General features: G+C 45.5%; 2 protein-coding genes across 2 annotated transcripts in view; both read left to right on the top strand.

Moving 5' to 3' along the window:
* Positions 1-27,874, top strand: part of LOC310795686 (putative E3 ubiquitin-protein ligase HERC6) — a gene marked incomplete at both ends in the record, with an annotated part of 143,213 nt that overhangs the window by 18,001 nt on the left and 97,338 nt on the right. The window lies entirely within an intron of this gene.
* Positions 1-27,874, top strand: part of LOC310795478 (putative E3 ubiquitin-protein ligase HERC3) — a gene marked incomplete at both ends in the record, with an annotated part of 53,570 nt that overhangs the window by 9,050 nt on the left and 16,646 nt on the right. The window contains 9 exons of the mRNA XM_083657530.1: positions 1,206-1,333; positions 1,566-1,711; positions 10,070-10,210; positions 10,513-10,664; positions 15,638-15,817; positions 19,040-19,186; positions 25,983-25,993; positions 26,081-26,264; positions 26,439-26,541. Coding sequence (XP_083513656.1) covers positions 1,206-1,333; positions 1,566-1,711; positions 10,070-10,210; positions 10,513-10,664; positions 15,638-15,817; positions 19,040-19,186; positions 25,983-25,993; positions 26,081-26,264; positions 26,439-26,541 — 1,192 coding nt within the window. The remainder of the gene's footprint in view (positions 1-1,205; positions 1,334-1,565; positions 1,712-10,069; positions 10,211-10,512; positions 10,665-15,637; positions 15,818-19,039; positions 19,187-25,982; positions 25,994-26,080; positions 26,265-26,438; positions 26,542-27,874) is intronic.

The following is a 27,874-nucleotide window of genomic DNA, read 5'->3' as shown; positions in this document are numbered from 1 at the left end:
ACAGGGCGAGTACATGCGAGTTTATCGCGTATGTTCGCGTTTGGTGAGAAGGGGGTCTGACCCTCTTGGCCAGCTCTGTTGTCTGTGAGATGTGAGAGCCGTCCAAGCCTCACACGTTCAGTTGCGCCCCACCAAAAGGCAGGACTAAAACATAAATGCCGTAGAAAATGTCCACCTAATTTCTAGCTCCTCTGATCTCCTTGTGTCCCTGTCCTCCCTTCCGGCTCACACTCTCCTTTTCCTCTCCAAACGTATGTCCCTCAAACAGGTCTGCCCATAAGGGGGGGGGGTAAAGGGGTAAGCTTCCAGGGGCGTCGCCACTAGGGGGGGCGCTGGAGCCAGGCAATTATTATTATTTTTTAACACTAAAATATATCTCCCATCCTGAAAATGCGGCAACTAATTTATTTTTTGCAAGGAGTCAAACAAATACACAAAACACAGCAGCAGTAACATGCTTGGGCAGGAGTGCTCCTGTGGAGAATAGTGCCATTCTGATGTAATCCCCCATCCGACCAGTGCAGTGAGAGGCAGCAATGTGCCGCAAGGCATCTAGTCTGCCGGAAAGCCAAAAGAAGAAGAACAAGGCAGGCTTGGGGCGGACCATTTTGCTTGGGGCAGCAGCAGCTAGAGGGACCATTTATGGTGTAACACACAACACAGACAGGTGATAGCAAACAAAACAAGACCGGTGATAGCAAAATGCCAGGAGCAAAACAAAAGTCAGGATGCCAAAATCGCAAGGCAAAAAAAAAGCGGGAGCAGGCAAGGGCTTTAGACCCAAATAATAATCTGTTAACCAAAAAAAATTCAGTCGGCTCCGAAAGCTGCAGCGTTGATATAAGTAAAGCGCGTGCGGGGGAGGGGGGGGGGGCATAGTGGCTGGACCCTTCCAGGGGCACTGCCATCTCTCTGGGCAGCCCTGCCCTCAAATAATTCAGCATCAATCAACAAACAAACGGCCAGAAATACATGTACATAGGTAAATATTACTGTATCATATTTTCATTATCAATGAGTTAAGGGAATTACTGCCTACTGATCGTAACAAAAGGCATTCACTCCTTTCACACTGCTTCCCAACCTTGGCTGCAAGATGACGTTATGTTTTGATTTATAGAATGTTAAAAAAAGGTTTCCAGTCTTTCCAGTGGGTATGTTACTGCTTCTTAGCTCCTCGTGTTATGTACTGCTGTGATTTGTAGGACGGCAGGGTATTCACCTTTGGAGAGGGAAGCCAAGGGCAGCTGGGCCATGGCTCCACTGCTAATGAACTGGGACCCAGGCTGCTCCAGGGCCTGGAGGGACTTGCCTCACAGATTGCATGTGGCAGGTGATGACTAGGAATGTGCACACTGGAATTCCATTATGATTCAAGAGCTTCCAGTTTTTGTCATTTTATAGCTGACAGAAAGTAATTATTACAGCATGTTTACAATAATCTGTATAAGCGCTTATTCCATTCAGAGAAATCTTACCACAATACTTATGATGTACCAAAACTAACTGTGATACTGTTGACATCTCATCCATTTTCTTCTTCACTGTTGGTTTTGCTCTTCCAGCCGTCACACCCTGGTATTGGGCTCCTCAGGCCAACTGTGGGCTTTTGGCAATGGGGTCAAAGGTCAACTTGGGACTGGAGCTTCAGAGGGCAGTCTGACTCCCACTCTGGTACACCTTCCTGACAGTGCAGCAGCCATACCAAAAGGTATGTATGGGCCAGTGTTGTATAATGAGGCGGATGGTGTGAAAACACCTTCGATTTTGTTCACGTTTTCTAACCCTTTGTTCACACCAGGCGCTTAAAGGATGGCTTTACCGGTAATCAACCCACTTATAATCTCGGTAATATAAGCACATGGGCAGTGTTTTACCTTCTCTCTCTGTTTACCTCACGAAGGAAAATGCTCCTGCTGCTGCCTGCAGAAACTCCGCCCCCACCAGCTGCAAGTCATTAAGGCTTGTTAAGGCTCTTCATGCGATCCCTCCTGAATGTGTGCATACTTAAAAAATAATCAATAAGAGCCGCCCTCGGAACAGATTCTGCCTCTCCAGCAGAACTTCCGTAGCTGCGTTGTGACACGTTGTGACGTAAAACACGTCACAACGGCGGAAATTGGAGATCTCTGTGAGGAAAACAGAGAGAGAAGGTAATCACTGCCCATGTGCTTATATTACCCAGATTATTGATGATACAAAGTGGGTTTGATTACCGGTAAAGCCATCCTTTAACAAGCAGGGCTGAAGCTTCAGCACGTGGCACGTGTGCGGCTTGTGTGAATGGTCTCGCCTGTTAACTCATTGAGTGCCAATGACGACTATCGTCATCAATTCAAATAGTAACGTAGAGTGCCAATGACGACTAAAGTCGTCAATTGCGTTTTTTGACGGTGGGAGGTGGATCAAAGCCTGATGCATCTCCTGTGAAAGTATGGGGGATGTCGAATGTGTAGAAGCTATTTTACGGACCCATTAGGTGGCGACAGTGCTCTCCAGATTAGAGAAAGGTGAGGAAAAAACAGAGAAGAAGTCATGGGGAAACGGAAACCGCATCGGTATGCATCGATATGCATGAAGCATAACGTTAGCTGTGCCTGTGAACAGCAGCCAAGCTGCTGCCACAATTGAGCCCCTCCGTCTCCGCTGCGATAGCCCCTCCACATGATTAGTTGCCGACACCAGCGTCTTTCTGAAAAGTTACATTATTCTCAGCTGGAAGCGCTGGGAGCCGGCGACAAAAACGGCGGAACGCTGTGAAAAAGCTGGGCGTAGCGCACTTTTCAGTGCAGAGCAAACGTAGCAGAGAGCCACCAGAGACACTCCCACGGAGGAGGGGTGTGCAGTTGAGGGGGGTGGGGCACGCAGGGCAGCATACAACAGTGTTGGTGTTGTGACAGCAGGCTCGATGGACAGATTGCCAAACACAAGCTAGAATATCTGATGCCCACCAGCAGTAAATCAAGACCAGCAAGAAGGTGTAGGGTCTGCGCACGCAGGGGCCAGCGCTGCTGGTTGCAGCTAAAAAATATTATTTTGCCAAACAAAATTCCTTTGTTTTCGCTGTTTTATTGAAGGAAATTATTTTTGAGGTGTCACTACATCAGAAAATATTAGCTTCAGAGTCAGTGATGTGCTTGAAATGCTTCATTTCACAAAAGGCTGATTATCTCAGCTTCTAGTTTGAAACGTCTGTTTTTGGTGAAAACAACCTATCTTCTACTGCTGATAACTAAAGAACGGAAAATGATATCAATAAACTTTTTTTGCTGATGATACAATAGAGTCTCATCGGTCTTTGGGCGTGTTCGGTGTTTACATAGTAATATCACACAATATTCTGTGGGCCTCGAGAAATCACTGAAAACGCTCTGAAAGGGCTGGCACTGGGAGCATCCGTTTTCCAATGAGTTAACAAGGATGCCGAAATGAAACTACGTGGCTTCAGTGTGGTTGAGCTTGGCTTCGGCGTATGGTGTGAACGAGGGCTAAAATCTATAATTATGCACGGAAACGCATTCGATGGGTTGCTATGGAAAGTTGATTAACAAGTGTGGACTGTTAATAAAGTTGATAAATAGAGTTGATGAGTTAATGACTCATCAACTCAATGAATGTTTTATTTAGGGCTGAACAATTACTGTAATCAAAATTTTATCGAAATCGCAATATGGCCTATTGCAATTTTCTAATTGTTACAGTAAAGGCAAAATGTGTGTCAAAGTAAATATTGTCATGCTGCAGATATGTCCTGGCCTCTGAGACTTAGAAAAGCTGAACAGACACATCTGCATCTAGAATGTTCAGTCAAATGATTTGTTTGGGAATCTTGATTTGAGGAATCCCTTTTCAATGCTTTTACGTGATATGGTAAGAGAAAGTCTGTCACACCTTGGTTTATGATATGTTTGTGTAATAGTAGCAGATTCAAATGACATGTCTGAATTTGTTTTAATTTGTTTGACCAAGCAGACATGAAAATAGCAGCTGGGTGGGATACAAGCTTCAGCTACACTTCGCCTATAAAGGTAGTGTATTAAACTTATTCCATTTAAAAGACCATTTTGCCATATGAATCAAGATGGCTGTATGTTAAGTAGCCTAGTGTTTTCTCCCCACTGCAGGTCCTTAAAAATGCTAAAATCAAATCCTTAAAAGTATACTATGCAACTATTTCACCAAAAAACACTATATACACTAGAGATGCACGGATGAGCTGTTATGCCACCCTAATCCATGTGAATGCATGAGCCATCCGCCCGCCATAAATCCCGCAAATTATTTTGTACTATTTATAGATCCGCGCCCGCTGTGCACCCGACATTTCACAACGCTATGAGCGATTTGGGTAGATTAATTTACTGTTTCTGCTCCTGTCGGTGCGATCGCTGCAGTCCACTCCAAATAAACGTACATGCTGTATTATAATCCAGTCCAGCACTTGCCCATGTAGCATACTAGGCTAACGCTATAGCTTTAAGTTTAGATCAAGACTGGATTGAGCTGTATGGGAAAATAATACTAGCGTGTTGCGTCTTCTCTTCCACGTGTCTTCAGTGGAGACTCCTGTTTTCTGGTGACATCATTGACCATACTGTGTAAGGAGTTAGGAAAGAAGGCATGCCATTGCGTGGCTATTTGTTGACTACTGCCTTGGGTCCTTGGGGGTCCCTGCCACCTAACAATAGGCGGCTAACATGTGCCTGACGAAAAATTAAGCTTAAAATACATTCATATACTAGATAACGTAAGTAAGGGATAATGTATATTGAGCCGGTGATTACGGGGGAAATAATGACCGACAGGTGATATTGAGCCCGACGCGTAGCGGAGGGCTTAATGATTCACCTGAAGGTCATTATTTCCCAGTAATCACCGCCTCAATATACATTATCCCGCTTAGAACACGGCCTACAACTAAATCATTCAATAATCTGACAAAAATAATTATTCAAATAGATTTTTTAATAGCGTTTTCAACGGCAAAGCGGTTTCATTCGTAATTGGCACACAAGACACCACAGCTGCAACTGGTTGGCCTAATTAGTAGTGTTTGCTCACAAAAAGCTCTTATCAACTCATTAATCCAGGTGTGGCAGAGCAGCGGTCGGTTGTCGAGAAATAATGACCGGTGAATATTGTTGATTGACCAATCAGAATCGAGTATTCGAGAGAGCCGTGTTCTAATTAATATTAATGTTCCTCATTAATGATACATGATTTCACCCGCCCGTAACCCATCCGCTATTAATCAGAATCTTTATTTTTATGATCCTCCCTGCCCGCGGGGCGGGATATCCGCGGTCAGCGCGGATATAACTGCAGCCCGCGCATCTCTAATATACACTCATACAAAAGGTTCCCCTCTCAATCATCACTTCTGACCTATACAATTGTGTGACAGTGTGTTTATGTGGAGAGACACTGCCCCCTGCCTGTATTTTCATGTTTTAACATTGTTTTGCTCTGCTTGGGATGTTTCTGGGCGGAAACTTGTTCAGAGCCCTATGTGGGGGCGTGTAGTGCCCAGCCAGCCACGTGTAGTGCCCAGCCAATAACATCGCTCAGCCAAAATATTTGACTGGTACTCTTAAGGCCTACAATATAAACCTTCATCCGGAGGCAGAACTCGCCATCTTCGGCTGGTCGGAGACCTCTCTGGACTTCCCTACAGCTGTGCAACAGTCTCTGACACTGAGGACAACCATTGCCTAAAAACCCATTCTGAAGGAATGGAAGTCCCCCTCTTCACCTTCTTTTCAATTGTGGTTGACGGACATGATCTCTGTTATAAAGATGGACAGACTCAGTTCCCTGAGAACCAACTCACTTACAAAATGTCTTAACTATCTGGGACCCGTTTCTAGCCTACCTCGATGAGGTTAGGGGCGGCGGGTGACTTGCCCGGCTGGTTCCTCATGGACCCCTTGCGTGGGACCCCATGCACAACATCTCTTACAACAAGCACATAAGCACCCTATGCGGCTGCTAGCACCACGTTTTAATATTGAGTGTTGATATTATATGTATGCTCTTCTTTCTTTTCCTTTCCTGTGTCTGAGCCTGTTCGTTTGTTATGCCTCCGCCGGCGATAGCCAGGCCGGAGGTATTATGGATCCGGGTTGTCCCTCCATCCGTACGTCCGTACATCCGTACGATGTTTGTTAACGCGATATCTGAGGAACGCCTTGACGGAATTTCATCAAATTTGCCTCAAACATCGACTTAGACTCAAGGATGATCTGATTAGATTTTGGTGGTCAAAGGTCAAAGGTCAAGGTCACTGTGACCTCTCAAACACCATTTTCAAGCTTGTTAACGCGATATCTCAGGAATGCCTTGACGTAATTTCATCAAATTTGCCTCAAACATCGACTTAGACTCAAGGATGATCTGATTCGATTTTGGTGGTCAAAGGTCAAGGTCACTGTGACCTCTCAAACGACATTTTCAAGCTTGTTAACGCGATATCTCAGGAATGCCTTGACGGAGTTTCATCAAATTTGCCTCAAACATCGACTTGGACTCAAGGATGAACTGATTAGATTTTGGTGGTCAAAGGTCAAAGGCCAAGGTCACTGTGACCTCTCGAACGCCATTTTCAAGCTTGTTAGCACAACATCTCACAAATGCCTTGACGGAGTTTCATCAAATTTGCCTCAAACATCGACTTGGACTCAAGGATGAACTGATTAGATTTTCGTGGTCAAAGTTCAAGGTCACTGTGACCTCACGAACGCCATTCCCAAGTTGGTTAACGCAATATCTCAAGAACGGCTTGATTGAATTTCTTCTGATTTGGCTCAAACATCGACTTGGACGCAAGGATGAACTGATTCCATTTTGGTTATCAAAGGTCAAGGTCACTGTGACCTCTCGAATGCCATTTTCGAGCTTGTTAACGCGATATCTCAGGAATATCTTGATGGAATTTCTTCGAATTTGCCTCAAGCGTCCACTTGGACTCAAGGATGAACTGATTAAATTTTGGTGGTCAAAGTTCAAGGTCACTGTGACCTCACACACCCAATTTCCAAGCTCTGTAACGCGTAACACAACATCACAGGAGCGCCTTGATGGAATTTTTTCCAATTTGCCTCAAACGATTTGGACTCAAGAATGAACTAATGGCGGAGGCATAAGTCCGCGTTGCGGTCGTTCTAGTTTTGTTCATGTATTGTTCTAAGTAAAATTGAAAATACAATTATTTGTGCTTTTATAAAATAACCGCTGTGAAACTATCAGAAAAACGTTTAATCCGTTTAATGCGTTTCAACGGTTTTGCGCTGCTCGCTCTCCCCATTTACTGTTAACCTTGTTCGACCACACAACACAGAACAGAGCAAAACAATGTGAAAACATGGAAATACAGACAGGGGGCAGCGTCTCTCCACATAAACACACTGCCACACAATAGAGCTCAACAGCCACGTGACGTAATTTGCCCCGGAAGTAAGTTCCACGTCCATTTTCTCCATAGACATTTCGATAAATCCAAATATAAGAGTTTTAAAGCTCGAACCAAGCCAACAAGTCTTCCAGAGAATCTTGATGACCATGACCAACAAAACTACAAAAGGAAACCAACATGGAAGCAATAACCACTAATGCAAACTGTGTACTCTGTTCAGAAGAAGAACAACATAAAGCTGCTGTAAAAAGCCAGCAGCCATCATCACCCAATATAGTTTCACATCAGGAGCATCACAGCCTGATTTTCCTTCATATCCCCCATATTTTGTTTTTGCCAGTATGGATGTGAAATAGGTCTTAAATTGAATTCATAATGGTCTTAAAAAGTCTTCAATTGAACTGAACCTGCAGGAAGCCTGGAGAGAGCAGCTACATGTAATTGGGAGGCTAGATGAGACCGATCTGCAGAATTACCTGGAAATGGAAGGCAATAAAGATGACCACAGGTTCACTTTTATAATTACCGTAAATTCCGGACTATAAGCCGCACCTTTTTTCCCGTTTTTTGGCCTTTTTTGGCCCCTGCGGCTTATATAACGGTGCGGCTTATCTATGGATTTTTTCCAAAAAAAAAAAAAAAATCTCTCTTTTTTAGCACTCTTTCTAACTATAAATCCTATATAACTATAATAAGTTTTAATTTCCTCTCTTGCCCTCTTTTCACCACACTGTATGACACTGTATGACACTGTGTGCACTGTAAAAAACAACACAGGTGGTGTTGTGTTATGTTGTTTTGTTGAAATGTTAATAAATGGGAGCTTCCTCAAACAGCCATCTCTTTCCCGACAATCCCCTCTGTGCATGAACCCTTACATATGGTAATTAAACATTAAAACACAAAAAAAAAAAAAAAAAAATACCATTAAAACACCCGCGGCTTATAGTCCGGTGCGGCTTATATAAGAAAAAAATTGTCAACTTTGCAGGTGCGGCTTATACACCGGTGCGGCTTATAGTCCGGAATTTACGGTACATTTTTCTTATCTAGTTGCACTAGTAAAACATCAGTTGTATATTGCTGTAATATTTGTGGTGCTTTACAATGTATAAACTATACTTTCTCCAACAGAGAGATATTGTGGCTGTTTCTGACAAGTTCAACCATTGTTGCTAGCTTCACAAAAGCCAGGTATGTCCTGTCTCTCTCTGTCTTAGGTCTCTTTCTCATATAAGCTGTTTGGTCTGCTTTAAACGCGCCAGAGTTCCTTTCCTCGGATAGTCCACTTTGTTTGGGGTGGTGTGAAAGTGCAAACGAACTCTGTGGCGGAACAAACAAGCGAACTCTGGTCCGCTTGAAAGCGTAGGTCTTGGTTGGCTTCCAAGTGAACCCTGGCGCGGTTCGTTTGTTGTGTGAAAGCAAACCGGACTAAACACAAGAGCAAATAGGAAGCGCCAGTGCATCTGATGCACTCATGATGCACTGCATGCGCATCAGGAGTGGAAGATGGTAGAAGGGAGAAAAACAAACACTGCGGCATGTTTGATTGTACGGTTTTATTTGTGCTTGTATTTGTAGATAGTTAATTTGTAATTAATACTCTCCAATTCGAGTGGATGGTAGTCTATAGTCTTGTATTTATACTGTGTTTTGTACTTGTGTACATCTATTTTGGTCTGACGTGAAATGTGTCCTGCCAGATCACCCTTGAAAAAGAGACCTTGGTCTCAATAGGTTTTATTTTCTAGTTAAATAAAGGTTTGAATGAATGAATGTACAGAGAGGGCTGTTTGTCCTAGGGAGGACCTCACGTCCGTCTGTTCCATTAAGGAAGGGGGCGGGGCTAGGTAAAAAAGGCCAAAGCCAGGGATAGGAAGGTCGTAGATAGTCGGGATTTGAGGGGTGAGTAGGAGGAGTGGGTGGTGGGAGGGGGCGTTGCGGTCAATGAAGGGGGCGTGGCTAGAGAAAAGGGGCCGTAGCTAGGGTTAGGACGATCATAGGAAGTCGGGGTTCCAGAGGTGGGTAGCGGGACTGGCTGGGGGGATGTGGGTGGTTTAGGCATAGGGTAGGGGTAGGACCATCTTCCATGCTGAAAATGATTAGCCGTGTGGTTGAGGTACCCCCAAACATTGCCTAAAGTGCCATAAGGGTGAATGTCCACACCATGCACCGTGGGCTTCAAGGCACTGTATTTGTGCTTGTATGAGTCAGACATGGATGTAGACTGCAACTTGACTTGTTGGCGGAGGCATACAACCACGATGTGGTATTCTTAGTATTTTCTCTCTCTCTCATGCTGTGCCTTGGGTCTTTGTCTTATCAGCGGGCTTCCACCAGACCCAGGTGCCTTAACTGTGGACCTTGAGGCTGCTGTCCGATTTTTGGACCAGTTGCTGAAAATACCGTGGATCAAGCAATCAGTTACGAACAGCCTTTACATTTTCACATTATGCACATATGTCATGTATTGAGTCAATGATTAAAAGTTAAACAAACTAATCCTCCTGTCATGTGGCGACCTGTAAGAAACACTCATTTCCATAATTACAAGGCAATGAATGCATGTGTTTTAAATGTTGTCTTATCTCATTGTTTTTTTTTTCATATAGGCAAACATGGCATTGGTAGTGCTAGTGGAACATCTTTTTGAATCAGGACCTGTCCTGAAATCACCAGAGATCTACATGATTCTGCTGTCGTGCTCCCTTCTTCAAGAGGACGAGCGTGTCATGAAGACAGTGTTGCCCTTGGCAATCAGTATTCTGCAGATGAATGAGAAGAGCCTGGCAACATTACGTAAACTACTCTTAAAGTTTTCACTTCAGAGGTTTAGTGAGGAATAGGTATGTAAGAGGTTAGGCTTAGTGCTGTTTACAATACCACAGTACCTCAGGGAAAATGAATATGGAGTGTGGCCATGCAAAAATCACCAATATAATGCTGAGATTTGGATCCTCCCCTTTCTTTTTTACTTGAATTAAAAGCTTACCTGGAACATGATGTGCTAAATAATGTTCATGTGTGTGTGTGTGTGTGTGTGTGTGTGTGTGTGTGTGTGTGTGTGTGTGTGTGTGTGTGTGTGTGTGTTGTTTCTGCAGGAGGCTGGTGGTCTTCCCTGGCGCCCTCCATCATGATCAAGCACATCATGGTGTTCAAAAAGGCGCTGGCCTTCATGCTCAGAAACCCTGCTGTGCAAACTCGCTCTCCTGCGGTCAGAATGCTGATGGACATCCTCAAGATGCTCTACAAGGTCAGATAGATAGATAGATAGATAGATAGATAGATAGATAGATAGATAGATAGATAGATAGATAGATAGATAGATAGATAGATAGATAGATAGATACATTGATGGATCGACACACTTTCAGTCTGGGATCAATTAAGAAATCATATTACTTATTCTGGTACTCGTCCTTTGCCGGCCATAAACGCAGAATTTGGCCCACAACATTTTGTCCATCATTGGTCAAACATTTTATGACTAGATGATATTTGAAAATATGTCCAAATTAATTTTAATTAAATTGTAAATGTAAATTAGTGAATGAAATTTAAAGTCGAGCTGAAACGCCATTTGCACCCTTATCGTGACGTATTTCTGAGTGAAACAGAGAGGTGGGACATATCGTTTGGAGGAGTTTGATTTGACCGTTGAAAGGTGGGCGTGTCTGGGACGAGGGACTGACTGAATGTGAGACGAGTGCCCTGCAGTGCCAGTCCGATACATAATGTATTTTCCCGGACAAATCTGAAACCTACCGGTCACGTTTCAATAACTATGTTTACAAACACAGTATAATGTAAATACAGCGCTGTGCACTGTTCACTGCGCCGAGCCCCAGAGCAGAGAACTGGTTAGCGGTTGCCCCCGCGAGAGTGCTGGCTGCTGGTCTTGAAGTGGGCCACGAGCCGCGGTAAATAGCGATATTCCTGGAATGGTAGTTAACGAGCCAATTACATGTCCTTTGCATTCATGGGATAGCAAAGTTTGCCCATATAGGCAGCCATGTTGCAAGCATTCCTGCTTGGAATTTTCTCCTAGTTATGAAGATTGATTAACAGCTGTCATGTTACATTATTGGTTGAAATTAGTAGTACAGTACCAGCTGATGTAAGCACATTGTAGATTTATGTTTTACATGAAGAAAACATGGTTGAATTTTGATAGAAAAGTTAAAAACACGCACATCCAGGTCGAATCCGGCAGGTGCAGAGCTGGAGAGAGGCTGGAACAGTGAATAAATAAAACAGCTCGCAGACTGCAAAGGCTCCAGTGAAAAATATTTATTGCACCGTTCTGGTTACGTTTCGAGCAGACTGCTCTTCATCAGACAAAAGGACAGAGTGAGACGCCATCTTAAATACCCTCATGGTCAAGTCACATGACTCAGTCACATGAGTACACAGTCATGTGACAATGGAGTATACAAAGAAGAGTAGAAAAATACATATAACATTACAGTACAAGTGAAATCAATAGTGCATGTGAAGTGAGTGCAACATCAATGTTGTCAAATCAAGTGGAGGGAGCAGAGAAGGACACTGTCTCCACAAAACACACAGTCCCTGAAACAGGGAAGTGTGCACAGATAAACTAATGGCCCATTTCCATCGCAGGTAGTAGCGCGATCCCGCTCCGCTCGACTCGATAAATTGTCTCATTCCACCTGTAAAAACTGTTACAGCCCGGGTTGTATTGGAGTCGAGTCGTGCTACTTTTCGTACCTGCCTCGTTGGGGTTCTATTCTGTCAACCCGGTACCATACGGTGACGGGAAAACATTGTTGACGACTGATTGGTCAGGCAGAATCGTGTTTACTCTGTCTATCCTACTGACTGTCAATGCAATGCTGCATACCAGTTTAGTGGTGCTTACCTTCTCTTCTGTTGTGTTATTTCCATCAGTCTTTTGTGTTGTTGCCTTCGCCTCTGGTGAAATAAAGTCGTGGCGGTGGTTTCAATTGTTTTCAGAGTGAAAAAAGTCCGCTGCTCAGGAAGCTCCTGTGCAGCGCTCCGCTAGGCCGCAGCGGGTCTTTGGTGAAGCCGCGGTCTTGCCTGGTGAGAGGCCGCGGGGTACAGGCTTCACTCTGTTGCGCCTCTCCCGTCCGCGCGCAGCGCATGCCTGTGAGTTTGACTAACTACAAAGTGATATCCATTCTCCTGGCCGATTGTCACATTTGCCCATGTACACTGTAGGTCATTTAGAGGCACCAGTATTTCATAAACAGTTTAAAAGTTCTGTGGATGGATTTAATTGTAACGTTATGTTATAGCCTACTTCGGCTATAAGCGAAGGACAGATATGCGGTCGCTATGACGACCAGCTGTGGGCAGGGGCAGATGAACGGCGGTCGAAGCAGAACATCCATCGGGCCGAAACGAGTAGAGCCGACTGGTGACGAGCTGTGCAGGGCAGTAAAATGTGGTGGAAATGAGCCATAAGATAGCTGCTCAATGTAGCAATTGGAGCAACAAGCAATGCAATCAATAATCAATAATCAAACTGGCAAAGACGCTCATTCATGCACATTGATGCTATTTTTAGTAATGACTTTCAAAATGGATAATACAGGATAAGTGTCCTTGCAGAGGAAATACACACAAAAAGCATGTCTATATATATATACATAGAATTATAGGAGGAAGAAACTCTGTAGTGTCACCCCAATACCACATTCGGGCTTGTAGGCCGTCATCAAGCATGGCAGGAGACTAGAGAGGCGCCTCTATGTGTCCTATACACGGTGCAATGTAAGCAGCCATAAAGCACAGGTACAGACTGACTGGCCTGCCATGAGAGAGAGAGAGAGAGACCACAACAGACAACTCAGATAATGATACACACACAAAGAAATAGTGGTGTAGCACCTAGTTACAGAAAGGGGCGGATGTCCATGTCCTCATTGAGGCCCCTGGGAGACAGGGTGTCAAGAGTGTAAATCCAGAAAAGTTCATGTTTCAAAAGGAGAGTGTTGATGTCCCCCCCCCCTACATGGGAGTTTAACGTGTTCAATCCCAGTTGATTTCATTAGATTAAAGTGTTTCGCCACCGGGCTCTTGATGTGGTAATTTCTGATAGTGCTACGATGTTCAGAGATTCTCTGTTTCAGAGGCCTGGAGGGTTTGTCTATGTAGGCGAGGCCGCAGGGACATTTGAGCATGTATATCATGTTGTTGGTTTTACAAGAGATGATGCCTTTGATGGTCAAAGCTTTGCCCGTGTGTGGGTGATAGAATTGATGGGTGAAGTTACACTGTTGGCAATTACCACATTTGTAGTTTCCTGGTTCTACAGGTGGCAGGAAGGTGGCTGGGGTGGGTGGGGGTTGGGTGGACAATCCACTCTTACTAACATGTTTCTGAGGTTGGGGGATCGTTTGAAAACGCCAGTGGTGAGTATTGGATAACACAGGTAATCCTGTTGTCTGTGGTTCTGGGTCTGGTGCTATTGAGACACTCAGTCTGTGTGAGGAGATCGAAGCGGTTGGAGGCTTGGGTTACCCATTCTTTTTTGAGAAATCTGTTCTCCATGTCCGTTTTGTGTTTGTGGTAGTCTGTGTCAGAGCTGCAGATACGGCGTATTCTGTTGAACTGGGAAACAGGGAGACTTTTCTTGAGGGGTGTAGGGTGAAATGACTGACCATGTAAAAGTGAGTTTCTGTCAGTGTCTAAGGTGTCCATTGTCATTGATGATCAAAATGTCCAGAAAGTTCATTTTAGAGTGGTCATGTGTCATTGTGAATTTGAGATGTGCATTCTGAGTATTCATGAAATGGTGAAACTCTCTCAGTTTCTCCTCTGTCGAGGTCCATATGAAGAAAACATCATCAACGTACCTTTTGTAAGTTGAGATGAATTGTAGAAAAGAGTTCTTCTCAGGGTTTAGTATGATCTCCCACTCCATTAGTCCAACATAAAGTGAGGCAAAACTAGGGGACATTAGAGTCCATGCTGACCCCGGAGACCTGCAGGAAAAAATCATTGCTGAACATGAAATGTTGTTGGTCAAGACCAATTCGATGAGTTCCAGTAGGCACACTGTGCTTGGTGCACTGGGTGTGGCAGAGCTTTGTTCTAGCTGGTGAAGAAAGAACTCAGCTGATCTTAGACCCCCCTCCTGAATTTTATAGAAAAATCCAAAGAAATGTAATTTTTGTGAATTTTTAGGCGTGCATTGTTAAATAGGTGCACTCTATGACCAGGGATGTGATCTAAAATAAGTCATTTTTCATTTCAGCTTGATTTTACTATATTTTATGCAAGTTAATCTGTGTTTTTTTCACAGGCAAACAAAATTGGAAAGCAAGTACCGCTGAATACCTTTTATGTGGATGAGATCACTGGTAATGTGCAGCCACTAGAGGATGTCCATCTGTGGCGTACATGCTCAAAATTGGAGGTTAGATTTTTTTTTTCAATTAAATTCCACTCACCTTAAGAATTCAAAAATACCTATTTCTGACTGTCATCAATATTTATAAACAGGAATTCTCTCTAAAAAAATATAGAACTGTCTTAGACATAGGAATAAGAAGTGAATCTCTAGTGAGCCATGTTGCTGCTCAGTGATAAATTATGTATATTGTTATAAATTATGAATCAATGTTTTCTTAAAGGATACAGAACAGATGCCTACCATCTTCTGCCGCTACCCGTTTCTGTTAAATCTGTGTTGCAAGATGGCAGTCTTGAACATCCATGCATACATAGCAAAGGTATAGATTAAAAATACATTAATTTTTTTTTTTTACTGAAAAGTCAACTTACTTATAGTACATACAGTATAAAGCTTACTGTGCAGCTATGATATACCAGTTATTTACCAGCTTCCAAAATATATCTTGATGAACATGAACTTGAATGAATACAGCATATCAAAAATGAGAATATTTTGGCAAAAATGAACACAGTTTAATTTAAAGTAAAAATTTGATATTGCTTTTTATTTAGTTATTTACTGTTAGTTTATTTATAGTAGCTCTTTGTTGGTATTAAGGTATTTGAAGGTCATGAAAAATGCTGAAATGGATTAGAATCTGCTGCAAAGTTGAAGTTGAAGTTGAAATAGGAATGTTATAGATAGATGCTTGATAGATGATATATTTTCCATTAACATTTTATTACATGCATACTGTTGATTTCATTGCATAATGCAGCTGCTGTTATAATTTGCCCTCTGTGTTTCCTTGATTAATAAGTGCCATTGTTTGTAATTTACAGAAAAAGCACCATTTTCTTCATGACTTAGCTTTGATGTGGCCCACTGAGTCGATGGTCCATCCCCCTGACTCCCCCCCTGCCCCGGTCTTGCAGCTGAAGCTCAGACAGCTGCACCTCATCGAGGACACCTTCAGACAGCTAGCTGCAGCTGACCACTGCGCCTTTGAGAGGGAACTGTTGGTAAATATGTTGCTCAAACTTTGGACGCTTGTATTTTGTAGATACATTTGAAAACTAGCATTTTTGGATTTTGAAATGTATTATTAACTTGTCTAGCTTGATTCCAGAGTAAAAAAAGACATTTTGAGAGGGGATGATTCCAAATATCAAACATGGTAATAGAGCCATATGATTTCCGCAAAATGGAAACAAATTATGGAATTTTGTAATAAAAATGGAATCAAATGCAAAAATCAAAAGTACACCTAATTATTGTAGTAACCTAAATGATTTCATAACTGTAAAATAGGCAGAGAGAAATAATTCCATTTTCGATTAGGATGTTTTGAGAGAGGGGGCCGGTCTTGTGGGGGCCCTTACGTCACCTCACAACTTGGTTTTCACTTTGAGAAACATGTCAAAGAGGCTGTCTGAGAGAGACAAGTCATAAAATATATATATATATATATATATATATATATATCCGAACCCCTAAATTAAAAAATAAAATAAAATGGGGGGCGACGGATTTCGGCCGTACATGGTTATCTGAGTGGAGACACTCATTGTTTTCAACAATTATGGGATAAGACGTTCCTACGTCAGGATGCATGGATATTTCTTTAAGACATTCCTGGCCACGCCCCACGCCTCGTCTATAAATCACCTGTGGAGGCCTATCTATACAGTCTATGGTGGAGGCGTGAAACCACTGATAGTATTGATGGACTACCGTGTCTCAAAGCGGCCTTAAAGTCTGCAGAGGCAGTGTCTCCACTGAGATAACAGCAGTTACCATGTAACTGTTTTCTATCGTGTTCGACTCTACCTCTCAACTCATTGTTTTCAACAATTATGGGAGGCCTCTTTAAAGTGATAATCTGGAAGATTTCCCTTTTGTTGTCTCTGACAACACCAATGGCTATGACCAGTAATTGCAGGTGAGGTCCACACAGTGTCGCATATGTGATGTGAAGGTTTTTTTCTTCTTCTTCTTCATACATTCATACATTCAAGGTTCAAGGTTTTCTTTATTTGTCTCCCTTGGGAGAAATTTGTCTTGGAGACAGGGCCACAGCTACATACATAGATACACTTAACAGTCCTTAACTAAAAACACCAAGAACATTACACATACACCATTGCACATACCCCCGTGATAAGGTGCATCTAGTCACTTCTAGTTAATTTCATTTATCATTTTGATTGACTGAGGAACAAATGAGTGTTTATATCTATTATATCTACATCGCGGAATTCTATACCTACTGCCAGATTGCAGTAGTTCATACTCTGGGTTCAGTACATGCAAGGCGTCAGATAAGATATTCCGAGCTTGTCGTATCGTTGCTTGCTCAAAAATGGCTTGGGGGGTGATAGGGGGGGGTGGACATACCCATGATCTTCCCAGCCATGTTTGCCAGCCTAGCAATTTGAGATTTATACTTAATAGTCAGGTTGCCGGGGCGGCTGTAGCTCAGGAGGTAGAGCGGGTCGTCCACTAATCGCTTTGGATAAAAGAGGTCGGTGGTTCGAATCCCGCCTCCTCCAGTCTGCATGTCGAAGTTACTGAACCCCAAATTGCTCCTGATGGTGTGCCAGCACCCTGCGTGGTAGCTTGCCACCATCGGTGTGTGAATGGGTGAATGTACCTACTGATTGTAAAGCGCTTTGGATAAAAGCGATATATAAATGCAGGCCATTTACCATTGCCAAACCACCTGGAAATACCATATCTCAATGGGTTCTACAGTATACTAGCTCTATAAAAAATCAACATAATACTACTGACTCCAAAAAGCCTGAGTCTTCAAAGGAAGTGTAGACGTTGATGTTGATGATCTTTGCACAGATGCTTGTAACATGCGTGTGCCAGCTCAGTTCCTGATCGATCTGCACTCCTAGATATTTATAGGAGGAGACCTGTTTGATGTTATGGTTGTGAATACTGATCGTAGTGTGGTCACCTATGGACCTGGGGTCTATTATGACCTCCTCTGTTGTGTTTACATTTATTTTTAAATGATGTTGATCACACCGTTCTATGAACCTGTCCACTCCAGATGTATGTCTGAGGATGTTAGAATCGCTCGTGAGCAGACTAAGGATCACGGTGTCGTCTGAAAACTTAATTACAAACTGAGTAGGATGTGAGCTGACACAGTCATCTGTATACAAAGTAAACAAAAAGGAGAAACTGACTGTTCCTTGGGGCACCCCTGTACTACACAGTGTCTCCTCAGAGAGCAGAGTTGCGTTGACCAGTGGGGGCGGTAATGCAATGCTTGGACGCCAACCGCACACAGATCTCAAAAGAAGAAGTAGTTGGTCAGCGGTGCTCTATTATGGATCCCACTAGAGATCACTATTGACACGTGGACGGCTGGATGGGGTGTGTGTGTGGGAGATTTGAGCTGTCAAAAGGGAACAAAAGGCTCTCTCCTGGCCAATCCCGGTGCTTGACTGCTGCGTAGGCGGGCGCAGGGTGTGTTCTGCCCAAATTTTCTGGGGGACCGTCTGGCCTCAAGCCCTGGGATGGCTTTAGCAGAAACTGCAAAGCAGACAAGCCAATCAGCGACTGCGCTCAGTGCCCTGTGATTGACAGCGCAAGTTGGCCAATCAGGAACGCACTGCACTAGCGAAACACTAATGGCCGCCTCCTTGCCTGTCTGCCTCGAGGAGTAATGTCAATGTTTGTCGAGTTTAAACAGCCATGAAGTGCAGTTATTGCAGAAATAGACCAATAACAACAATTAAACAAGTACAGGAGTATGCAACAGCGGAGTTTCTCGGTGGAAAATGTGTTTTTGCCGTTCTCCCGATTGGATTTGCGTTTGACTGGATCCAACGCTGATTGGCTGAAGGAGTTGTCTGTCAAGGCAAGTACACCCGCCCAACTTCCGCCCACTGCAAACACTAGGAGAAAGCTTCAAGCCAGACGGGAATGAAGTTTCATGGTCTTACGTGAATCCATTTGGAACTTAGGCGCCTTTTTGTGATTGGCTACGTCCATTACCACGCCCCATTTTGGTCAGTGGGTGTGGAAAGGTAATCGGTTCTTAGTTGGCCCATGACCTACTTGTCTACAAAGTTTTGTGTTGTTAAGCACCTTTTGGGGGAGGTAATAAAATGTAAAATTGGAGATAACTGCAGAATACTGATGATATGCAAACATGCCAGCAGGAAATGAGAAAATAGGTTTGATTTCTAAACACTGGTCCAACTTGCACCTATGTTCCCCAGGTGCAGTTTGTGGAGGACATGAAGGTGACCAACGTCAACAGAACCGACTTCTTCCTCCATGTGTTTGATGAGCTGATGGCTCCTGAGTCTGAGATGTTCATGTACAACGAGAGCCTGACCCTTGCCTGGTTTCCTGTCAGGGTCAGGGTAAGACCAGGGTTTGCAATTAAAGAAAGAAAAGGCAGTCCAAACAGTGTTTGTAGACATACGGGGGGGAAGGGCAGCAAACACTGAATCAAAATGTGTATACACTAATTTAGTGGCCTAAGTAAATAATTTTTTGCCATATTTTTTATGACGGTGACAGCCGTGGCCAGAGACATTATATTTCCGGGTTGTACGTACACATCCGTCCGATGCTCATTAACAGGATATATCAGGAACAGCTTGAGGGAATTTCTTCAAATGTGGCTCAAACATCCACTTGGGTGATGAACTGATTAAACTTTGGTGGTCGATGGTCAAAGTTCAAGGTCTCTGTGACCACCCTCATGGCCACCCTGTTTCACGCTCGTTAATGCGATATCTCAGGATCACATTGACGGAATTTCTTCCGTCAAGGTCAAGGTCAAGGTCCGCTCTCAAAGAAGTGTGAAAGCTAGCTTGCCTTGCATAGGTGCAGATAGCAATATTTAGTACTGTTTAGCACAGAACGATAGTATTTGCAGATAGCTGCCGTGCACCCGTGCAGTTAGTATCTGTGTGCTAAGTACATTGGGCGCGAGCTACCTCCGCTACAATAGACATACTGCTCCTTGCTGGCGCTACGCGTCCAGCAGGGCTTACAGCTCGCCAAGGTCTGGGCTCAGTGCCAGCCTTTGGCTTGTAGCTCTAAGGACAAGCCCACCGCCCTTGGTGCCCAAGGCCCGGGGTGGTTGGGAGCTCTCCATGGGTCGCACTCCCGTGTTGGGGCACCCCCTGCAAGTGCAGGGAGCCTGGCTGGGGGCACAGCGCACCTTGGTCCATGGCCACGGCCTGGCCTCGGTTGGCAGCGCCCAGGTCAAGCCCACCGGTTGGCTCACCAAGGCTGGGCTTAGTTCCAGCCTGCGGCTTGTAGCTTTAGACCCACCGTCCTCGGTGCCCAAGGCCCGAGTTCGGTCGGGAGCTCGCCCAGGGTCTCATACCCAGCATCAAGGCTCGCCTTGGTCCATGGCTATGGCCTGGCCTCGGCTAGAGGCTCCTAGGACAGCCCACCATCAATGGCACCAACGGCTCATTGCTGGTCGGGAGCTCGCCTGGGGGCCGCACTGTCGGACAAGTCCACGTGCGTCTCGAGAAAGAACGTTACCTCCGCAGTCCCCCCAGCCTGCGAAAGGCGCACGGCAGGGGGGGGGGGGGTTACTTCGATACAACAGCACGTCAGTAGGCGGAGCTTGCGTAAGAAGTTCTCCCCCAGCATGCACAGCTTCTACGGAACTGTCCATGCGGCGGGGGGGCGTAGCCTCTCACGTCCCGCCCCCCCCCCCATCAGGGCACCGGATCGAAAGGTCCCGGTGCCCAGCAATATGCTCATGACTATACTTTCAGGGATAATTTCTATAGTTTCTAACTTGAGAAATGTGTTTCTAAAATGTTCAGTCTCGCTATCCACGATGTTGAGATGGTGATACTCTTTTCTGAGCGCGAAGCGGGCAGAGAGACTTGATTCCAAAATTGGACCTTCGGCGTCTCAAGCGGTGTGCGTGGAGGCAGCCGTGGCTCCCCTCCGCGCGAGGGGGATCCGCGTCTTCCTATATCTCGACGACGTTCTCTTAGCGGCCGACTCGAGGGTCCGTGCCGTGGAACATACCAAGGTTGTGACCGATCACCGGCAAACCTTAGGGTTTTTGGTGAACTGGCAGAAGAGTTGCCTCGTCCCAGCGCAGGCGGCGACCTTCCTGGGGCTCGAGCTATACTTCCTGCGAGCCTTTCGCCAGAGTGACAGGCTCGCACGGTTCGGACAGCAAGCCAAGGACGTTAGGTCTGTGCCCTCGGTGTCAGTGCATCAGTGCACAGTGATGTTGGGCCTGATGGCCTCAGCATTGCATGTGCTCCCGCTAGGGAGGCTACACATGCTCTCGTGGTCCAAATATGGTTCTCAGGCTTCGCCTGGACTCGGGCGGGGACCGTCATCGCAGGGTTCCTCTGACAGGTCAGGCCTGGCAGGCGCTGGCTATATGGGCGGACCCCCGTTACCTCTCGAGAGGTACTCGGTGGGGCCCTGTCCCGCTCAGGATGGTGATTCGCACAGACGCCTCCCTCTGGGGAGGGGGTGCGATTTGCGGGCATTTTTCGGCGAACGGCCGGTGGGAGGCTCAGGAGCTTCGCCACATAAACGTGCTAGAGCTGAAGGCGATTCGCCGGGCTCTGCCTCAGGACAAGCCCACCATCAATGGCGCCGTGGGCCCATTGTTGGTTGGGAGCTCTCTTGGGGACCGCACTGCCGGACAAGTCCGCGTGCGGCCAGACTCGAAAGAGAACGTTGCCTCCGCAGTCCCCCCGGCCTGCGGAGGTAACACTTCCAGCGGCTCACACATGGGCACCATGTGCTGATTCGCTCGGACAATAGGGCAGCGATCGCCCACCTGAACAAACAGGGCGGAGTGCGGTCGGGGGCGCTGAACCATAGCGGGGATTCACCTGTGGGTGTATCCCCGTCTCCTTTCAGTGTCAGCGGTCTATCTGCCGGGACGGCGGAGTTACGACCGGCCTGCTGTCTCGAGGCAATCCCCGTTATACGGAGTGGTGCCTCCACCCTCGGGTGATGGAACAGGTTTGGGCCAGGGTTGGTCACGCCTGCGTCGATCTCTCGCATCGCGGCGCGCGACACACTGCCCACTGTGGTTCTCGATCCAGGAGGACAGCCCCCGTTAGGTCATGACGCGCTAAAAGCGCACGCGTGGCCGAGGGAGGGGCTCTATGCGTTTCCCCCGACCCCCCCCTGATCCGTCAGGTGTTGGACAGGGTGAGGGAACAGCGCCTCCGGCTCGTTTTAGTCTGTTTGGCACAGGCAGACATGGTTTGCGGACCTGGTCTCCCTGGCGCAAGATCCGCCCTGGGCATTGCCGGTGCGGGCCGATCTCCTATCCCAGGCGGAGGGGGAGGTGTTCCACCCCTCCCCAGGCAGGTGGAAGCTAGCGGTCTGGCTCCTGAACCGGACCAGTTGCTAGCCCAGGGCTTGCCTGATAATGTGGGATGCACTATGCAGCAAGTAAGGGCGTGGATCCGGTGAACTGCAGTGTGCGACCAGTTCTCTGTTTCCTTCAGAGCCTGCTTGACGCGGGTCAGTCCCCGCAGTCGTTTAAGGTGTACGTAGCCGCGATTCTGCTTGCCATAGGGGAATTGAAGGGAGCCCCGTGGGGGCGTACCCTTTGGTCTTGCGCTTCATGAAGGGGGCGCGTAAACTGCGCCTGCCGTCGCGGTGCGTTTTTTCCCCCAAATCGGACCTGGTTACGGTGCTGGACGGGCTAACGGGTCATCCGTTTGAGCCCTTGGACTCCGCCGATTTAAGGGTTCTGTCTTTAAAGACCGCGCTGCTGCTGGCCTTGTCGTCAGGAAAGAGAGTTGGCGACCTGATTGCCCTCTCGGTGCAGCAGGCCTGTGTGGTAATGATGGGCCCAGGATTACGTTGCGACCTAACCCGGCTTACCAACCTAAGATTATTAATGTCAGCTTTAGGTCTATGGTCATAGACTTATCAGCATTCTGTCCCCCGCCGTTCAGTTAGAGACGGGTGAGGAGAGACGTTTGCTCATGCTGTGCCCCGTAAGGGCGCTCTCGGCCTATGTGGCCAGGACGCATTACAGATCAGCTGTTGGTTTGCTTTGGGCAAAGGGCCCAGGGCGGACCCCTTTCCAAGGATCGCTTATCACACTGGATAGTGGAGGCGATCGCGTTGGCATACTCTGCCGTGGGCAAGGTTCCCCCAGAGGGTATCAGGGCGCATTCTACGCGAGGTGTTGTGACATCCTCTGCGTTGTTGCGTGGTGTGTTGGTGGAGGACATGTGTGCCGCGGCCTCATGGTCCTCTCATCACATTTTTGTCAGGTACTACAGTCTCGACGTGTCCGGTTCGCAGTTCGCGCACGCGGTGCTGTCGGTGGCAAGAAAGTAGTATCGTTGCCACTCTAATATGTCAGACGGTTAGGCATAAACGTTGCCATATGGCCGTGGTTCACCGGTGCCTTTCGGGTCGCCCTGTGGGGTGCTCCCGGCAGCAAGGTCGGTTGAATGGAGGCACTAGTGAGAGCTTGAGTTCGAAACGAAGTAAAACATTAGGGTTGTGCTACAACCCAGGTTTTACGAGTGAGAACGAGAGCTCTCACTACCCAGCCTTGCTGTGTCGATGCGTCACGGGGTGCGTCGGATCTCAGCGGGCTGGAAGAAATTAGAGTGATTGTCCCTGGGCTGGCAGGACGTGACGTAGTCACGTGGATCCGTGTCAGTCCCAGGGGGTACCACGCCACCTACGGGCGGGTGGTCAGGTTTTAATGAAAAGTAATTTTGGAGCAAAATAACAGTCTTCCATAGGGCTGCGTTGCAGCGTTTAAGGCACTAGTGAGAGCTCTCGTTCTCACTCGTAAAACCTGGGTTGTAGCACAACCCTAATGTTTTGACCAGATAACGTTAGCTGCTTGCTAATGGATTTTCAAGATTCAAGATTTTTACTGTCACTCCGTAGTACAAGTATCTGACCACCTGGTCAGAAACTCTGCTAACACCGTCTTGTGTGAAGTAATGCAACCCTAACGTTACTACCGTTATGCTTATGGTCATGGAACATTATTGTTTGACTGCATTTAGCTGCGGTGGTTTGTGCCTATTATAACCATAACGTTAGCTTGATGCTATACGCGGCTAACTAATAGATTTCGCTATATTTATAGAAATTACCACCAGACCCACTAATAACGTTACTGTCTTGTGTTGATAATGAATCTAACAGTCGGAAATATGCCTAACGTTAGCCTACTGTCTGTTATGCTTACGGTACATTGTTTGACTGGTCAGTTTGGTCAACTCCAGGCATTACACGGTACCGTACATACAGGGGGAGCAGGCTATTTCCTGGCTTGTGCTAACATGAGTGTCCACTTGCTGGCTGCAGTGGGACTGCACATAGTTAACGTTAGCTTGATGCTAATCGCGGCTAACTAATATTAATTTACATTTATAGAAATTACCACCAGCCCCACTAATAACGTTACCATCTTGTGTGGATAATGAATTTAACAGTCCTAAATATGCCTAACATTACTGTTATGCTTATGAAACATTGTTTGATTGTTCAGTTTGGTCAACTCCAGGCATTACACGGTACCGTACATACAGGGGGAGCAGGCTATTTCCTGGCTTGTGCTAACATGAGTATCAACTTCCCCGCAGCCAACGCAAGCCAAAACACGACCAAACATGCCACAATAACGTCCCCTAATTCATCTAGAATCCTTCCTGGGCATCTCGAGGCTGATCTGACCGATAAATTGTCCAGGTTGCCGTTTTCACGTGACTTTTATGAGTTAACGTTACAAAGCAACCAACAGCTCTGCTGTTGCCAGGCAACTGCTTGTGCGCGTGCGAGTATGGTGCCCGCACGTCAGCTCGTTCACATGCTGCCTGCAGTTACACTAACGGCCACCGGCGTCAGTAATAGTGAGTATTGACGGATTGGGCCTTTAAACGTTCTGCATAATTGAAAAGCAGCTTATAACTTTTATAACACTGTAGGAGCCATGTGCAGGTCACGGTTATGTTGAAACTATTTAAAATGCACAACCTGCAAATGCAATACAGTTTTTTTAACATGCAGAATTAATATCAGAAGGAAGCCAGTGAGTAATAAATGAATCCTTTTCCAATGCTTTGCAGGAGTTTGCGGTACCTCTTGGAGGACTACACTTCTGATGATGTTGAAAATATGGAACTGAATTTCAGGGTATGTTCACTGACCTGTCAGTTATCACAGTTATGCACAGTTACTGGTATAAATGTTGTACACTACCCAGTCTTTTACCTCTCATCATTGTCGATTACAGGTCACCTGGAATGGCAGAGAGGTGGACCTTGAGGCAAAAGAACAAGGAAAAGTTGTCACAAGTTCAAACAAGTGTGTTTTTAAATAACTAGTGTCTTTTTGGGGACGGGGATAATAGTTGAGGACTTGAAGCAGGCTGTAACGTGGCATGTCTCCAATGAGGTGTTGAAGATCTCAGTGAACACATGGGCCAGCTGATCAGCACAGTGCTTTAGTACAGGGGTTCCCAACCTTTTTTGTGCCAAGGACCGGTAGATACATGGAAAAAAAAGTTGACCGGTTGTCAATTTTAATGGTTTTAGTTACATATATATTTACTCACCAGGTGGCGACAAAGGGTAAATAACAGCCTTTTGTGTTGTACTGTATGTAGCCTATACAGTATTTATGTTTTTGTTTGAACTACAAACATAAATGAACGTCAACTTGAAACTATGTTTCAACTATCACACACAGCCTATAATATTATAGCCTATGTTTATTAAACATAGGTGGTTGGGGAGCACTGCTTTAGTGCGTGAGAGGGTGAGACAGAGTCAGGGCCAGCTGGCTTTCGTGACTTCTGCCTTTTGAAGAGCGTGTTGTTGTAGTCTCACGAGGGCAGACCCAACGTCACACGTCAGCAAGCTGGCTACTGAGAGACTGCTGTTGACGTCTCCTGAATGCAGAGAGGTGTCGGAGACAAATAAGACAAATTCCTAAGACAAATTCCTCGTATGTAACTTGCATACTGTGGCAATAAAAGTGATTCTGATTCTGAGGGGGGGGAGAGGTGGGTTGAAGCTGGAGGGGGACTGAGGGGAGGGGTGGAGAGGTTGGCGGCCTGGTTGAGCATATGAGAAGTGTCGCAGTGGATGGGTGGAAATCCTAATAATTATGAACATTTACATGTTATAAAGGGTGTGACTCTGAGCTCTCTCACCTCCCAAGACAGAGAAAGTGTGAGGTCTGGATCCATCATCTATGCATTACTTGGCTGAAACTACTTTTATAGTTATGAACTTCTGACTCAATCTTTCTCTCAATAGGAAAGATTTTGTTGACGCCTATGTCAACTACGCTTTCAACACGTCAGTGGAGAAGATGTTTGAGGAGTTCAGGAGAGGCTTCTTCAAGGTGTGTGACATCGATGTGGTGGAGTTCTTCCAGCCAGAGGAGCTGCGAGGAGTGATGGTGGGCCAAGAAAACTATGACTGGGAAACGTTTAAGAAGGTTTGCAAGTGTTTTTGAATTTTGAATCTCTTTGATAAGAATCAGGAATGTAATCATTTCACATATTCAGAATATTGTGTTTAGGCTACTCATGTAGACATGGATATTGATGAATGGGACATCAACAACCATAATATTGTATGCCAGAAAAGTTTCTCCTGTGATTCGATCTAGAACACGGCATATGAGGGAGAATACCACGCCAACCATCCCAACATTGTTACCTTCTGGGAGGTGTTTGATGAACTGACAGCAGACCGGAAGAAAGCTTTCCTCTGTAAGTAATGCTACACAATTATCATTCAAATGCACTTAATCAAGATGAACCATGGGATGGGTGATGAGGTGAAGCACTGGTGACTCCCACTTCCTCCCAAAACCTTAAATGCTTAGCAAAAATGATGTCGTGATATTTGTGTTTTGACTGTGCCGGATACTTCATTCATTCTTCATTCATATAAAAATGCACATTGTAAAGTTTGGTTGAACAAGTAAGTGGATGCCAATGGGGAGGGGCCTAGGCATACAGCCAGGAGGGAGGGGCTCTATTTTTTTTTTTTTACCTTTATTTTACCAGGTAGTCACTTGAGATCAAAGATCTCTTTTACGAGCAAGACCTGGCCAAAATGGCAGCATTTAAAAACAACAACAGCACCAACAACAACAACAACAACATAACAACAACACAACAACAACAACAACATAACAACAACAACGACGATGACAACAACAACAACAACAACAACAACAACAACAACAACAACAACAACAACAACACAACAACAGATAAGCAAAGCACAAATACAGACAGGAATATTAAAGGCAACGTGGTACAAGATAGATTAAGGAGACACGATTAAAAGAGATGAGGGATAGGAGAGTGGGATAAAAGGTAAAGTAAGAAAGATGGGGGAGGTGAGGTCACTGAGGAGAGAAGGTCAGATAGATTAAGATACAATAAAACATTTACATTGACTCATCTCGTTCTTTAAAATGTCTGTGATTTGAACTTTAAACTCAGATATTAACTCTAGGCTAAATCTCATGCGCACGTCTCTGCTCACTGCTCATTGTGCTCAAATCCCGTGCTCACTCTCGTCTATAACGGCTGGACACACATGTCACTTATAGAAGCGGCTGCACTGCTTAAAGATGTATGAGAGAGGTGCTCAAATGTTCAAAGAAACAGGCTCAGAAGAAAATGATTTTTTTCTTGTTAACCACACATCTTTGCTTTAATATTTGGATATACATCCTTCTGTGTTAGTTTCCTGAGTTTTGGAGATATCGGCCCTAGTGATGTCTGCCTTCTCTCCAATACAATGGAACTGGATGGCACTCAACTTGTGGTACTCAAAATGGCAAAAACATACATTTGAAAAACTCAACAGCAATGTATCTTTCCAGAAATAATGGCCCGGTTACCCAAGATAATCCACAGACCTTGTTATGAGCAGCTTCATGTAGGAACTATTTTCTTTCAACTAAACTACTCCCACAGCTGTAGCTGCAGTTCCATGTAGGAATTAGCCAGTGGGTGTAGTTCGGCCTAAAGAAAATATTTGAAACTGCTCACAACAAGGTTTGTGGATTATCTTGAATAACCTGGT

This window comes from Poromitra crassiceps (genome assembly GCF_964638095.1).
Source record: "Poromitra crassiceps genome assembly, chromosome: 21".
Classification (NCBI taxonomy): domain Eukaryota; kingdom Metazoa; phylum Chordata; class Actinopteri; order Beryciformes; family Melamphaidae; genus Poromitra; species Poromitra crassiceps.
Note: the sequence above shows the minus strand (reverse complement) of the source record. Positions and strands in the feature narration are given on the sequence as shown.